General features: G+C 32.6%; 2 protein-coding genes and 1 non-coding gene across 3 annotated transcripts; all 3 read left to right on the forward strand.

Moving 5' to 3' along the window:
- Positions 1-2,077: 2,077 nt before the first annotated feature.
- TRNAV-UAC (transfer RNA valine (anticodon UAC)) lies at positions 2,078-2,150 on the forward strand. The gene has a single exon. It is a non-coding gene; the product is annotated as a tRNA-Val (tRNA).
- A 2,314-nt stretch (positions 2,151-4,464) lies between these two features.
- LOC25487643 (uncharacterized) lies at positions 4,465-7,584 on the forward strand. The gene is made up of 4 exons (XM_013609627.3): positions 4,465-6,269; positions 6,647-6,883; positions 7,039-7,158; positions 7,248-7,584. The coding sequence occupies exons 1-4, from the start codon at positions 5,163-5,165 to the stop codon at positions 7,332-7,334; spliced, it is 1,551 nt and encodes a 516-aa protein (XP_013465081.1). The 5' UTR covers positions 4,465-5,162; the 3' UTR covers positions 7,335-7,584.
- Positions 7,585-12,820: 5,236 nt separating this feature from the next.
- LOC25487644 (pentatricopeptide repeat-containing protein At2g20710, mitochondrial) lies at positions 12,821-16,306 on the forward strand. Its single transcript, XM_013609628.3, has 2 exons — positions 12,821-13,167; positions 14,847-16,306. The coding sequence occupies exons 1-2, from the start codon at positions 12,913-12,915 to the stop codon at positions 16,044-16,046; spliced, it is 1,455 nt and encodes a 484-aa protein (XP_013465082.1). The 5' UTR covers positions 12,821-12,912; the 3' UTR covers positions 16,047-16,306.
- The last annotated feature ends 800 nt before the right edge of the window (positions 16,307-17,106 follow it).

Genomic DNA, 17,106 nt, shown 5'->3' on the forward strand with positions numbered 1-17,106 from the left:
ATGTTTCGAGGTACGCCGTAGTTTTTTAATAGTATCGGTAAATAGTTAGGGTGATACCAATTTTGGTTTTAATTATATATTAAGGTACTCATGCGTTTAGACAAATGTTTTATTTTATTTTTACACATTCGTACAAGAAGAAGAAAGAAAAAAAAAATATAAAAGAATCGATGGAGATAAATGAGAGAACCAATAAATATTTTTTGTTAATGATGTTTCATTTCTAAGTTCAAAGTGATAACTAGTAAGATATATAATTTATCTAAAAAATTATATGTATATATAGCCTTCATTTTAACGTAAATAGGTTAAATTCAAAACAACCCTATGAAGGCTATATATATGTTACTAGTTATTCAAAACACAAACATAATAACTATATATACTTGAGTTAGGACTTCTGAATAGCCTATAATATATATATATATATATATATATATATATATATATATATATATATATATAGCCTTCATTTTATTTAACTCATGTGTGTGTTTTTTCACGCAGGTGGATGATAACGACTCACAATCGATATTCTATTTTTTTTTTTATGTAATCTAAAGTGGATATTTTAAAATTTGTTTACTTCATGTTGATTAAAAATTCCAATTTGATCAAACATGTGATTACTCTACATATCCTCATTTCACTTGAGTTTTATGTGAATTGCTTATTATAATGCATACAATCAACTCGTTGTGAGATATGCATTCATTTGTTAGTAATTTGAATATTGTGTCGTTAAGGGAGTGTTTGGTTGAGGAGAAGATGAGAAGAGAGAAATTGAAGAGAGAGATAGGAGAGAAGTGTCTCATCAAGGCTGTTTTGAATAGAGAGAGATAGAGAGATAGGGAGTGTTTGTTTAAAGACTGAATAACACTATTTTTTTTTTATAACTAAATAACAGCGATAAAACTAGTAAAATTAAATAGTGTGATAATCTAGTCATTTTTTTTTTTAATAAAACTAGTGTAATGAATTGATTTAATTAACCGACTATGTTAAAATATTTTTAAAAATTAATTAAAAAGTAATCTAATTCCTTTGTAAAAATAATCAATTTAATTTTTTAATTAAATTAGAATAAAAAACTACATTAATTTATATATGAGATCCTCTTAAAAAATTATATATGAAATTAAATTTCTAAGATAATAATTGTATTAGTTTTTTTTAATATAAGGATATTTTGGTCTTTTCAAAAATTAAACACACTTCTTTCTCCTCTATTTCTCTCTTTCTTCTCTTGTACCAAACAATCCATCAAATCTACCCTATTTCTCACCTCTTTCTCTCTTTTCAAACTCTCTCTTACCTATTTCTCTCTTCACAACTTCTCTTCTACACCAAACACACCCTAAATGAAATATTCCCCCGTTCCTAGATGTAAGCATTATTTGCCTCTAATAAAAGGGTGCTTAGATGTAAGAACGGATGAAGTATATCGGTTATTTTACAATTAAGAATGTTATTATATTTAGCTTTATATTGTGGTATGAAAAATTATGTTTATTTTTATTATTACCTATCAGTGCAAATAAAATAGGTTAAATTCAAAACAACCCTATGGAAGTTTTATACAAAATTTTAATACAAAACCCGATGATTGATATTTGTGTAGTTAGTTTTTTTGATAAACTAGGAGAGTGGACATGCATCAAGAGGTATCATCGACATCCTAACTAGGTTGGCACCTCGAGAGGCCTCCATCCTATGCCGCCAAACTCATAAAATTTTATTAAAAAAAGGGGGACAAATAATTACAAAAGGAGGGGGGACTAGACCAAAACCCTCTAAAAACAGGAAAAAGCAGAAAAGAGAACAGCAAAAACAACAGAGACCATCGAACAACAAATCAAGGGAGTTTGTAATTAGGTAGTCCACATCCATCTCGAAAGTAATCAAGCCTCAAATCAGTAGGAAGAGTCATTACCCCATAGATGGTTGTACAAAAATTATGAATAGAAATATTAAAGATATACTTTCAATCAAATGCACTCCGAGAGTTTTCATTGCATGCATCATATATTACATCTACTATAGTTATTATCCATATAGTTCAATTTTCATCATCAACGTTGCTGTGGTGTAGTGGTTATCACGTTAGTCTTACACACTAAAGGTCTCCAGTTCGATCCTGGGCAGCAACAGGTTAACATTTTTTATTTTTTTCTGAGTTTTGACCGGACATGAGTCATTTTTTTCGTTGCGATTGGCCTAAGGTCTTTTTTCGAAAGATTTTTTTTTTTTTTGTACAAAAATTGTGAACGTTAATTAGTGAGCATTTTTGGATTGAATTGTTGAGTATTGAATTGTTCTCAGTTATATAAGTAGGTGGATTATCATGGGGAAAAAAAAAAAAACTAAGAGCTTGACCAAAAAAAATAAACTAAGAAAAATGAAAAGAGAACGTGGATAAGAGTTTATTTTACTCAAAATTGGCAAGTTTGAAGCTTAGTAAAAATAAAGAAATTGGTTGGTGAAGAAGATACCTTTCAACTTCAGGAAAGGGATGTGTTGTTACCCATCACAGTTCACGCCATTGCTTCACCTTTTTTAAAAAATAAGAGCCTTTGCTTGTCTTGTTGTTAAACAAAATCACATGTTTCAAGTGATAAATCTTAAATTCTTGTTTTATAAGGGAAATGTTATATTCGTTATTTATAAATACGTTATTCAGTTTAATATTATAAAAAGTTTTGATAAAAATAGTGGAACACCTTATTCTCTAACAAAATTTCCATTGTGTTTGTTTTGCTGGTGTGTAACTTTTTAATTTTAAAATGGAGATACAATTTTGCTTTAAAGACAAATTGCTCAAACTCGTTTTTTTTAAGACAAATAGTACATAGATAATGAATCTTGGACAACATCATAGATAGATAAAAATAAAAGGAGATTACAAAAGATTGAGAAGACATAAATTTGATCCAATCAAAACACATACAAATGTAGGAATTAGGCCATTAGGCCTAGCAGGTATTACAAACGGTCAAACTACAACAAAAGCGGTCTAGAATCAACTCTAACGAAAAATTAGGAAACTCTAGCAAACACCCACCTAACACAAGCAAAATCTAGCGAACATGTATATGAGTGCGAAATTAGATTGCAAAAAAGTGTGGTGTAAGAACGTTCGCAAGCACAAAACCAAGAATGAGTCCAAACGAACTCAAATTCAAATTTAAAACCCGACAAGTGAACCTGGCCGTCAACATGAAACAAAACCACAAGAAGAAATAATGGTCATTTTGAGCCAAACAATCCGAAATTCAACCAACCTTTAAAGGATCTTAAACACAACCTATGAGTGTTGGACCATATCTTGTGGATCACAAGATCAAAACCACCACACATGATTCTCAAACCCATAATCACATCACATGATCTCAAATCTTGAAGTGGAAAGACAAAATTGTAACTCAAATTGAATACAATGAGCTAGGGATCAAACACATCAAAAACCAAGAAACCCATACACGATTCACATCATTCGAACCTGGAACCAACGAATAATATATTGTGAAATCACACTTAGAGACGTGAACAAATATATACAGAGAAGACCGACTCGTTTTTTGGTCGTACAAAATGAACATAAACATGTTTAAAGAAACCACTTGAGGGAGAAATCAATAACTGTCAATAAGAGCTTTCTGCATCGTACAAACCCCAACGATTGCTAAGCAAGTTGTGGCGACTGAAACCTCAAAGGGGGTTTGGTGATGGTGTAGTTGTGAAGGCCTAGCGTACCCCCACCATCATCTAAGTCTACATCTTGAAAATGAAAGTTTGGATTTGGCAGAGAAGAAGGTGGAAAGCGGTGGAAAACAATGATTTGTGTTAGAGAGAGATGAGAGCTTTTGTGTTTAGAGAGAAAAATAAGTAACATATTGCGCGATCTAATATAGTTATCGAAAAAAAAAAAAAAAACACTTTGTCTCTAAAAGAAAATTGACGCAACACTTGAATCTCTAACCGTAATTAAAAATAGATAATTTGGTCTTTACATTCAAAAAAGTCGCTAAATAATTTCTTTGCAAATAAACCATTAATCCATTGTTATTATTTTCTTTTTAACATTTAAAGAAAGTAGAAGAGTGATCATTCTTATCACTTTTCATTATGAAAAAAAGTGAATATTAAAAGAGATTGTTCGACAACTCAATATGTCTTTATATAAGAAATGGTCTTGTTAAAATAAAATAAGTAAATGATAAAAAAAAAAATTATTTTTTTTTATCAAATAGTTTAAGAGTTAGAATTCACTTTTTTCAAAGTGAATAAATGAATGTCACTGTCAACATAATAATTTTATTAATTAATTGAAACAAAGGGAAACACTAGGAGGAATATCTACACAAAAATTCGAATCTACTCCTAACCTTTCCTTATCCTAAAATGCATTAACTTCATCTCCACTCCAACCACCGTTGATAATAAATAATCAAGGGTCACCAATTAATTCACATACTCCTCACACTTTCATCATTGCAAAAACCATTTCCCATATAAAGAAAATTCCATCAACTAAAAATATACAGAATTCGAAAATCACTCTCAAACCATTTTCTTTTCTCTCTTTTCCTCTTCCAATTTTCCCTCTTCATTTTCCTTCACTTTTCTCTCGTTTTCTCGCACAACAAACCCTAACCCTAACCCTAACCAGCACGTTTTCTTCCTTACCGGCGACACATGGAGATGTCAATGGAAGATTTGCGCTCGTTTGAAATCCTCTCCATCATTCTCACCGCTTTTTTCCGTTTTGTTCGTTCTCCTCGAATACCCCAACATTTTATACCGATTACGCAAAGTAAACCTAGTTTCACTGCTGCGTTTTAAGGTTTCTTCTTCAAATTTCGCTTTTCAATTGTTTAATTACCCCTTTTTTGCTCGAAATTGTTGACTTGTTACTCGTGATTTATTGCATTTGTCAAATATTTTCTGTTAGTATGAATTTATTTATCAAATCTTTGAATATTGAAAGTAAATTATTGTTGAATTTGAGAAATTACTGTTGTGGTATGCTTCTAGGGTTTGAAATCTTGATAATAGCTTAGGAGATTATTATTTTTTAGAATTTCAGAGAAAGTTTTCGTTGAATTTGTGTTCTTGTTGGTTATTGAATTTGAAATTTCGTATTTTCGGTGGAAAAATTTGAAATGGGTGGGAAGTTGGAATTGGGGTCTTGTTCGAATGTTGGTGGTTCGAATAATCTGAGAGAGAAAGGTGCGAGGATTATACTGAGACACATTAGAGCTCAAGGGCATCCTTACATCGAGTTACGTGAGAATGGGAAAAAGTATATATATTTCTGTGTTTTGTGTCTTGCTCGATGTTATAGTGATAGTGTTGTGTATGATCATTTGAAGGGTAAGCTTCATAGGTCTAGATTAGATTATGCTAGACGTACTTTGATGAAGCCGAATCCGTGGCCTTTTAGTGATGGTCTTATATTCTTTGATAATTCATCTGAGGGTGATAAAGAACCGGAAACTGTAAATGGTAACCGAAATAGATTGTTGAAGCTAATTGAAAGTGGCAACGACAATTGTCGTGCCATTGTGGCTTTTAATGAAGAGGCTCAGTCAGATGCTCAACCAATTGCAAGGGATGATACACAAGCTGATGGTTCTATGTCGGTGATTCCATGTTTGAAGATTGCAAGTGAAGCTACTAATGTGAAAGTTAGGAAAATTGGCTTGGGGAAGATTTCTGCTAGGTTTGCTGAGAAGTATGGCTCTTTAGGGAATGAAATTAGAAGAATTTGGTGTGAATGGTTAGGAAAAGAGAATAATCAACAAGATGACACTGAGGTTCAAGAGCATGATTTTGCGGTTGTAGTTTTCCCTTATAGCTATGATTTGGGTCGGGACAAAGTGCTTGAGGTCGAGGATGCTAAGTCATTACTCCCATCCTCCTCTATGCTAGAACTGGAAGATGAGAGGGAAAGTGGTCGAAAGAGAAAAGAACCATCGTCTGACGTTGAAGATGTTGATGAAATTCGCAGGCACTATGCTTCAGAAGAGTCTCCACCTTTGAGGAATGCCCCCTCAACATTGACGCTTGATCAATCCAACAGTCAGCTTCTTCAAACTAACTTTGTTTCAAACAGGGCGATCAGGAAGGCAATCAGACGGCGAGAGCGCTTAGCAGCAGAAAAAGTATGCAACATCTGTCAACAAAACATGATTCCTGGTAAAGATGTAGCCACTTTTCTGAATCTGAAGACTGGAAGAGTAGTTTGTTGCAGTCGGAATCCAACTGGGGTAAAATCATTTCATTAATGCTCTGATCCTGTTTTGCTATATATCTATATTTGTTAGTAATAAAGCAAGCATTCGTAAAAACTTACGACATTGAAAGTTGAAACTGCATTTTATTCACAATACAATACAATACATGTATTCAAAACTTTGGAAAAGAGTTACAGTCATTTTTCACTGGGTCATGCTAGGGCAGAAGTTAAGGAACTCAAAATCGAATTAAGAAAAAAAAAATTGTATTGAAAATATTTGAATTTGAAAAACATTGAATACACAATTTCCATGAAAATATATCCTTCTTTAGTTCCTTAACTTGTGCCCCTACCATTTCTCCTTTTCATTTATCAAAACAGAAAAGTTATATTTGCATTTATATGCAGGCGTTTCATGTGTTTCATACAGCCTGCGTCATACACTGGATACTCTTGTGCGAATATGAAATGATCACAGATCGTTTAGTTAATCAAAATGCTTGCCAAAAAGGAAAGAAAAAGATTGTAACAGGTTCTGGTAAAGAAGACAGGGATATAAAACACGTTTTCTGTCCAGAGTGTCAAGGTGCTGGTCTGATCATTGCTGATGGGTTGGAGCAACCAAAATTGTGTTCTCTGTCCCAGGTTTGTTCATTACATCGACAATCCTTTCCTAATCCTACATATTATAAAATATCCCTTCCCTTTTGGATTCCTTTGAGCATTGATATCTTAATTTTAGGTGAATATTGTCTTGTGTTAAAAAAATAGTTCATTTGGAATTAATAATCTTTGTGCAGATGTTTCGACTGAAATTAAAGATAATTCTACAACGCAAAGAATGGATCAAGAGTTCTGAAGATTTGCAGAATTGCTCAATTGGGTTTCACTTCCCTTCGGAATCTGAAGAGATAGCTGAGGTCTTTTATACTTCATTGATTTTCATCTAAACATAGATAATGGTGAGTGTTTGATCTTCTAACATATATTGTGATGGCTTTGCTTACAGGAAAATGTGGAGCCAATAAAAATGTTGCAGTTCTATCGTGCTGATGACGAGCATGTTGTGAGTAAGAATTGTGCGAATGTTGCATAGGGTTTGTTGACTGCTGTATATCCGAGTACATACATTCGCTTTGCATTCTTAAGAATTATGGGTAGCTTTTTAAGTAGATGTAGGTTGAAAAAGACGAGTTATATAACCTCGCAGACAGTCTCCATATTTAACATTGTGTATACACACGTTCTTATGACATGATATGTACATGCTAAAGGAATGTCAAATATCGTTCTAGACTTCCAGTAATTTATTTCCCAATTATGTAGTTAATCATTGTTATGCACAAGCATGGATTCTACAGTAGAGATTTTTTTTTATTGCCCATACATAATCGTTAAGATCTTAGGATCAACTCTGAAACCTACACTCGTAATAATGACGAGTTTTGTATCTGCTCATAACTTGGTCTTGTTTGTTGTTTAGGCGCTTGGTATTTTGTTGATAAATTAGTCCCTTGACGCTTATTCAAATTTTGAATTAAACGACTTAATCGGTTGAAAGTCTAAATTTTAATAGGCAGATGGTTTTATGGTAGAATGTGAACTTGAATCTATGTGTAGGTAATTAAACTTGATTTCATTTCTGAACTATTTAATAAAGAATTTCAAAATTGAGTGAACATACTCCTGGTCAGTTTTGATGGTAGTTAATGGTCATAGAAGAAACTGACATAAATTTTTAGCCATTAATACTAATAGAATCAAATTAAGAATAGACTTTGATGATGCTATAAAAGTAAAACGGCTGCAGTGAAAGGCAAAATACTCACAGTTTTGTGGTCTTTTTTTTTTTTTTTTTAATAACAAATATCGATAATTAATTGTTAGGCACTCCATATGCATCAGATTCGAATAATCAATTCATCAATGAAACAGAATGTGTGCGCTATTCGTCTATAAGTCCTAACTTAATTGGTAAAAATATCGAAATAGATAGGTTGAACGCTGTGGTCGGGATTTGAATGCTATCTTTTTCATTTATGTATGAGAATTTTCAATAGTTATTGCCATTTTGTCTATTTACCATAGAAAAAAAATAGTGCAGCTATCCTTCTCTCTAGTCTGCAAAGTTGTTTCGATGAACTCAGTAGTATTACCCATGATTTTGACACACCTATTGTGATACCAAACATAAACTTTGCTTCTTTTTCAATTGTATTCTCTATTTTGCATTATTGATAATGAAAATACGTCAATAATTATTAGTATAATTGGATAAAATTATTTTTATATTTTTTTTTTGGAGTAAACTCGGTATCCTCCGCGTGTAACTGCAGGGATTAATCCTTTGAGTCTTATGAGATCTAAATGGATGATAAATCCTTTGTAAGAGTTTTAACGCTGAATTTGAACCCAAAATTTTCTTAAGTTAGAAGAGACTCGCGTCATCTCATCTAAGCGCTATTGAGTTATGTTTATATCTTTCATTTATCAAATATTATAAGACATTTTGATGTATTGGAGTTCTCATTAATAAGTTGTTGCCTCTGGCATTCAGAACCTATTTTTCAACCCTATGAGTCGGTATACACCTGAATTGGTTGCAAATTAAATGGGATAATGTAACTAAATGCAGTGAGATTTTGGAAGTTTTTTTTTTTTGACAAAAATAAACGATATTCATTCATTCAAATTGATAAAGCACATCGATACAATACAAATTCAAATTCGCTAAAAACAAAAAGGATGAACGTGTGAACAAACTCAGAGCATCCATGTTAATAGCCTAAAACGGCAAGGTACCTATGCCTATAAATATGACTATATTTAAGTCTCCGGAATCCTCATGTCTCCGGATCTGCAATGTTGATGACGCCAAAGTTATTGTCATTGATCGGATCTGCACTTGCTCAAAGCTAATCTTTCAACCTGAATAAAATAAACACCGCACTAAGACGGAAAATAAAAAACACACCGCACAAAGACGGGAAATCAAAACAAGTCGTTCAGAGACGACGGAATCACAAAAGGAAACAAAAAAAATGTGAAATCACTTATTCAATTAGGGTATAAGGAAAAACAAATCGGAGATGTGATTTTTGGGTCAAAATTGACCCAAAATCACCCCTCTAACAACAACAACAAGAAGAAGAAGAAACGGGTGACGGCTAGGGTTTCAGAAGGAGAGAAGAGAGAGAAAAGGGAAACAACCATGAGATTTTGGAAGTTTAGTACTGCCAATTTTCCACTCAAAGTCGACGCACCGTTATTTTACTCGTCCCTTATGAATCTAAGTATCCCGTAGCTCATACATATGGATAAAACTCGTCAAAATCTTCATGGGATCTTACTCAGTTCACTATAAACATAAAATTTACTTTTTATTTTTTATTTTTAATTTATGTTAAATGTGTCTCCGATTCTCACACAAGTCATGTTCTTATTTACGGTGTTGAGTGGTTACATGAAGTCCTGATTCCTGAATTCTAGCTTATTTTTTGTGCTTTTCGATTTATCTGTTGCATTTTAATTTGGTGTCCATTGAAGACAAAAACATAAACAATAGATTTTGTTAACTAAATAAACTTTAGTGGTTATCGACACAAATAAATTATAGAAACAATGAGTGTAATTGGAGGGTTAATACTTGATAGAGACAAATAGTGTTAAGATGGAAGGGAGGTATCCATGTAAATAAGGTCAGCATCGACACAAAGTTATGGATAAAAATTCATTGTTTTAAGGTGAACAAGTGAGAAATTTGGTTTTGAATCTCCGTTTCTACATATATTTTATGCGATGTCTTTATCAATTGAGGTATGTTCAATTATGTTCATGGGGACAAAGTAATATTAAACCGCAGCTCTCAATCTAGTACTAGTTCTCAATTAATTAAGCATATGGAAGAAGGTTATGAATTACAACGTCTTTGTTATTAATCAAGCAAATAAATCACTATATTTCAGTCAATGACATTTAATCTTACGCTAAATCAAACTACACACGACAAAGCCGGCAAGACTAAGATTTTTTACAAGTGGTATGGACTTGTGAACACATGACTCATGAGAGCTGCCAATGAAACATGTGCCGGCAATACGAAATCCCAGTTCACAAAGCTTCATTATATAAGCAATTCACTTGGCATTGCCAAAAAATAAAGTAATTGGAATAATAATTAAAAGGCATAATACTATTAGTACGAGATGAAAAAATTGACACGCTTCTTAATATTTGTGTTCATGGTTTCCGTTATACAATTTTCGTTGATACATGGAAGGAAACTTTGTGACACGAAAGAGAAACTTGAGACTCTTGCATTGATGCTTCCAAAAGGCTTTGTTCCACCTTCGGGGCCAAGTCCAGACATAGACTAATCAATGCCTGAAGTTGCATTCCACTGCATGCGTGTTCATGTATTTCTATTGTTTGATTTTACAATTTTTGTGACATTTTGTTTGCATGTTACTTGTAAAAAAAAGGTTAATAGGTCTTTACCCCCTGTAATATAGGTCATTTCCGGTTTTTCTCTGTAAAATTTTTATTTTGATTCACCTCCTGTAGAATGTTTTTGTTTTGATTTACCTCCTAATAGGCCAAACGAAAATGAAAATTTCTTGAAAAAAAAAATTTGGTTTTTGTTTGGCCTATTAGGGAGGTAAATCAAAACAAAAATATTTTACAGGGGTGAATCAAAATAAAAATTATACAGGGAAAAACCAAAAATAACCTATATTACAGGGGATAAAGACATATTAACCCTAGAAAAAATTCCATGATTACTTGTTTATCATTGTTATTGCAGAAGAAATATGCCCACATAAAAGTCGATCGATATCAAATTATCTTGGCTAGTTAAACTTAATTTACACCCTACATCACCAAAAATGTGATTATTGCTAACAATCATCTCTCTATTTATAAAATAGACTTAACTCGTTAATTAATTAATAATTTACTTCCACAAGTTAAACTTAGGCTAGGACAAAATCACTAAAATTGGTGTTACAATTAGTGTGGGTCGGACAAACTATTTTCCATCAATTGTAGTTCAATGATCATTACAAGGAAGAAGTGTTCATGATATTCAAGAAAGTTTGATTCAGTCTAGAATATACGAAGAAATCATAAATTGTATGGAGGAATCATATGAAGTTTGTTTGGTTGGTTCAAGATCTTGTCTCTGTTTAATTATGATGTTTCAATTATTATTGTTGGTGTATTATGTTGAATTTATTTTGGTAGAATGTGATTTAATGACATAAAAGTTGTGTGAAGGGCGGGGAAATACTTTGTCTATGTTTTAGACTATTACCTTTTCCACTTTATGTGTTTCTCATGCGTCTATTTTTTTCTTCCCCAAAACACTCTTTGTTCGGATTCTAGAATCCGAACACAGTTTGTATTATAGAATTTGAAACTTTGTATTATCCAGATTTACATAATAACATTGACGTATAATATCAATAAGGCGTAATTGAAAATGACAAAAAATTAATCAAAGTCTCATTTTATTAATAGATCATGTCTTTCATAGCACATTTACATTTACATTGAAACATATTAAACGAAATTATTAAACGCCCAATATTAAACATGTGGTGCAAGAAGATGGAAGAGGAAGGAGGTTTGGGTAATACTTGTTTCCTTTCTTGTAACACCTTCCATTTCATCATATGACTTATTTTATTACGTTGTTTTATGCTGTTGAATTATGTCGTTTGATTTTTCCTCTGTCGTTTATTTTTTTTTTTCATATGTTATGCACTATGTAAAACCCTCCAAACCTCAAGCTTAAACACAATCTAAGACAGTATTGATTATATAATCCAAATTGTTTTTGACGATTTCAGATTTTATAGCCGAAAACACAATATAACTGGGTACATTTCTTGTTTTTTCGGATTATAAAAGCCAAAACACCATATACACCACTCTTGTGCCAAGAATTCAGGGGAAATTAGTTCAGATTATACATTAGTTCAGATTATATAATCTGAACTATAGCAGCACAAAGGCTTAGCCTATTTATAACAGAGATAGTCAGTTTAAGAATCATACCAACATCCTAATTCCATCCTTGTGTTTTAGGCTATTGTTAGTTGTTTTCTTCGTCTCTCAATCAAAAATCCGATTTTTAGGCTATTTGATCAAATTGCTCCAAAACTTGTCCATAAAATTATAAGAAAAAAGGTATTTTCAATTATGTCTTCTTAATATTGTCAGTTGGTAGGGATATTGCATATTATATGCAGGGGCTGGGGTTCGAACCCCAGACACTCCACAATTTAATTGTGTGAGCTCTAGCCACTAGGCTACTTGACCAAAAAAAAAAAAATTGTCTTTCATTTTTGGGTTATTTTCAATCGTCTTCCTAATATTATATGTCAATGTTGTTAGGTAAATTTTGGCAATACAATGTTCTTTTTCTTCTTATATAATCCAAATTGTGTTGGGATTAAAAAGGGTCTTTTTGTAGAAAAAATAGAGATGCATACGGTAAGAAAAGTAATAGTATAAGTTTTATCTATGATGGAAATCTATGTTTTTGGGCCTACAACCCATCAAGCCTCTTGTTGGCCCTGTGTCTATCTCCTTTTCATTTTTTTCTCTAAACAAAAGTCGTTCAGTATGATTGATTCTTCTTCAAAGCTAGCTACATTGAAGAAAGAAAAATGATGTTAATTAGGTCAAAAATATGCAAAACCGTAAACCCATATTTAGTTTCTAGGTCTATTCAAATGTACTCAACCCCCCCAATTGGTTTCACTGAACTTGAAAAACGTATATTGAAGAATGGGAACCCAAAATCTTCAATGCTTCCAATTCTTAACCAATGGGTTGAACAAGGTGGTGATGTTATCGAACCAGTTCTCAAACGTATCATCGCTCGTCTTTCTAATAGTCGTCGCTTCTCACATGCCCTTCAGGTATATCCTTTAAACATTCAATCTTTTTATATTTAGTGACACCGGACACGACACATCGACACCGGTGGTAGTCGTTTGAGAAAATGACATAATTGAACATAATTACATGTGTCAATATCGGATACCGACACATGTAAAACACCAGATAGGCCTTTGATCAGAAGTAAGGCCTATTTAGGTTGACTTATTTGAGCTTATACACTGACATAAACATGATTTAGAATGAAGATGAAGATGTTAGGGAATTGGTGTTCATTTTGTTGGGAATGTTGTGTACAAAGGTCATGTTTGGTTAAAATAAAGTCAAATTGTTTCGTAAGCCATTCTGAAGAACTTATGGAAATAAGCTGAAAAACAGTTTATGAACATGTCATAAGTTGTTACCATAAGTTCTCCCAAACGGTCACACAAGTGCTTAAGCTAGTAGATAAGATGAACTCAAATAAGTCAATTCAAACATGACCAAAATAGTCTCATTATATACTTGGATAATTGTTTTGCTTCAGTTGTAAAAGTAAGTAGAAAACCAAGCTCTAGTCTATTGTATTCTAAGTTGTTTGGATCCTTGTGTCTTTAGTTAGTTGGTTTAACTAACTCTTTCTCGAAATAAAAAGCTCCATTTCGAATTATTAGGTATGTTTGGATGGAGGGTTTTGGAGAGCTAAATCTATATTTGGATTTCTGTTTGATATTTTAAAAGGATTTGAAATGATAACATAATATATCTGATCATTTAACATTGCAACCACACTTTTATGTTCATTTTATGGCTTCCTTAATTCAGAAAAGAAAATGAAGTTCTTCCCTCCAAAATCATCCATCCAAACACACCCTTTGATACAGTTATTAATTTATTTATTCAAATGTGTCTCTAAGTAATATTATTAAGTGTCTGTGTAATTTTTTTTTAATCAAGTGTCTTGAGAGATAAGAAATCCAAATGGAACACATTCATGTATAAAAGAGTATTTTAGAAACATCTATGTACAAATTAGACACATCAACTACAATATCTACTTTTCTTATATATGTGAAAATGGCAAAGTAACTTATAACAAGGGGCAGATGTATGTTTATGAACAAGTGAAATGAGCTATCTTGAATTCTTTTCCAACTTCTGTGGATCCTGGTGTGATTAGTTTGTTACCAGGTTGATGTTTTTTTTGGTAAGTTAAATACAAAGGCTATAAATGATTATGATACACTTAGTGGGATAAGGCTCGGTTGTTGTAAAAATGATTATGATGAAGGATCTAGTTTCAACTTGTACAAGAAATCTTAGTTTAAGAATTCACAATTATTGGGCTTGTTCATTTTTTTCATTTCCTTTTCTATTTTCAACTTTAGTTGCAAAAATGCTACCTTGTTTTCACTATGTTTGTTGTTATAAAGGTGTTCTATAGGAAATTGTGAAAACAACTTCTTGTTATTAAAGCAAGGTGCCAAAAAATTCATTTTATCTTTCTTTTTCCTTAAGTACATTTTGAGAAGTTTATCGAAATTGACTCTATGACTATAATGAATAGTCAAAGAACAAGGGAAATTTTCACCACTGTCCTTGAATGTGCATAGTTTAAGGCTGCTATTCATTTCCATCTTTCGACCACTAGTTTTAATGATCATATATATTCCATCGAAAATTTACTTTTGATCATATCATTGTCAAAACACTCTGTTAGGTATCAGAATGGATAAGCAATAACAGTAACAATGATTTATCTTCTGGAGACATTGCTAAACAGCTCAACCTGATATCTAAAGTTCACGGTCTAGAACAAGCAGAGAAATTTTTCAAAGGCATCCCTGAAGCTAAAATTGGGTTCAAGATATATGCTGCTCTTTTAGGCTGTTATGCAGAACATAAATCTTTGGAGGAAGCAGAGGTCATCATGAAGAAAATTAAGGAGTTGCGTCCCGCACACATGACAGTGTGTTATAATATGATGTTAAAACTATATGCTCAGAAAGGTAAATATGAATTATTGGATAGGTTGATGCAAGAAATGAAAGAGAAGGACATCTGCAACGGTGCTACGTTTACTATTAGGTTGAATGCTTATGCAAATTCTAGAGACATAGAGGGGATGGAGAAGCTACTAATGCAAATGGAAGCTGATCCCATGGCAACCGTGGATTGGTATACATATTCTACAGCAGCAAATGCTTATATGAAAGTTGGCAATGTCGAAAAGGGCTCAGCAATGCTGAAGAAATCAGAAAATTTAGTTAATGCTCAGACAAGTAGGATTCCGTATGAATCGAGGAGGCTTGCGTATGAATCTCTTCAAACTATGCATGCTGCAATTGGAAACAAGGACGCAGTTTATCGACTTTGGAATAGGTGTAAAAATCTTAGAAATACTCTCAACTCAAGTTACTTATGTATGCTAAGCTCATTAGTGAAACTGGATGACATTGAAGGCGCAGAGAAGATTTTACAAGAATGGGAGTCTGGAAACACAACGTTCGACATCAGAATTCCAAATATGATGATCACTGCTTATTGTAAATGGGGTCTGTTGGATAAGGCTGAGGCATATATCAAGAGGCTTTTGGATGATGGCAAGGAATTAGACGGAAGTTCATGGGACCGTTTGTCGTCTGCTTATAAAACAGATAATGCTATGGAAAAAGCGGTTCAAGCAATAAAGAAAGCAACACTGGGAAGTCGACCAGGATGGAAACCTAACGCCTGGAATTTGGTTGATTGTATCAAGTACCTGAAAGAACAAGCTGATGTGGAGCAAGCCCTAGAGATTCTGAAGTTATTTAAAGAAAAAGGCCATATCTCAGACACTACCTATGATAGATTAGTAAGTTATGTTTATGGTGAAATACCAGATACAACAGAAGCCAGTGATCTGATTACACAAGATTAACGAATGAAAAGGTTCAATTTGATGATTAAGGAAACTAATGTTTCAATGTAAACTAGATGATGAAGAAAACTAATGTTTCAATGTAAAAGATGTTTTGCAAAGGATTTATTCAATTATTTCCAAGGAGGAAAGCTTTTGTCCTGACTGGGTGCTCTGCTTATTTATTTTCCTCCTGTTTAGACACTTTTTGTTGCACCTTTCATTGTTATGTCTCTGATTTAATTAGCATCCTATTTTATTCACTCTCATTTTTGTTTTAAGACCGATGATTCAAGGGAGAAATAAACCAAAACCCTTGTGAAATAAAGGTTAGGTTTTTCCCCCTTATGTTAAGTTTCATATAGTCTCTTATCTTTTATTTGTTTTGAACCGGTCTATTACGTTACAAACGTTATATCAACATGGTTCTTCGATTACTTAAAAAAGGTTAGCTTATGTAACAATTAACAGATGATCTAATAGTCGAGTTAGCGCCTACGGCTATAATTTATTTACAGATCTTTCTTGACCATGTTGAAAGAAGTAAATGGAAGTCTAAACAACACAGGAAGCTGGTGAAAGAGGTTTTCCCTCCCTCCCTCATCGACATGGTCGCCATTGACGACTTTTTGGGTGGTTGTATTCGAAAATGATATATTTGCAAAAAAAATTAACTTATCATTCGGAAAGAAGATTCATTGATCGAGTTGGTTTAAAAATGATACATTTTAAAAAAAAATTAAGTCATCATTTTGGAAAGGAGATTCATTGATCAATTTGGTCTATCTTTTATTTTTTTAGTCGATTTGGTGTCTTATGTTTTTTTAATTGTTTCGATTTAATCCTCATAAACACCAACTCAAGTGTCATATCAGTAAACATGATGAATCTGATATGAGCTGGATTGCAACAACATCGTTTATGTGGTGGATGTTGATGACAGAGACAAAAAAAAATGACGGTTTGTGACTTTGTAGAGAAGATTTTTTAGTTTTATTTTTTGGTAAATTTGTAGAGAAGAAATATATATTTAAATCTATATTTAGAGGAGCTAAATATATATTTAAATCTTGAATTATTT

Source organism: Medicago truncatula, chromosome 2 (genome assembly GCF_003473485.1).
Source record: "Medicago truncatula cultivar Jemalong A17 chromosome 2, MtrunA17r5.0-ANR, whole genome shotgun sequence".
NCBI classification, from domain to species: Eukaryota; Viridiplantae; Streptophyta; class Magnoliopsida; order Fabales; family Fabaceae; genus Medicago; species Medicago truncatula.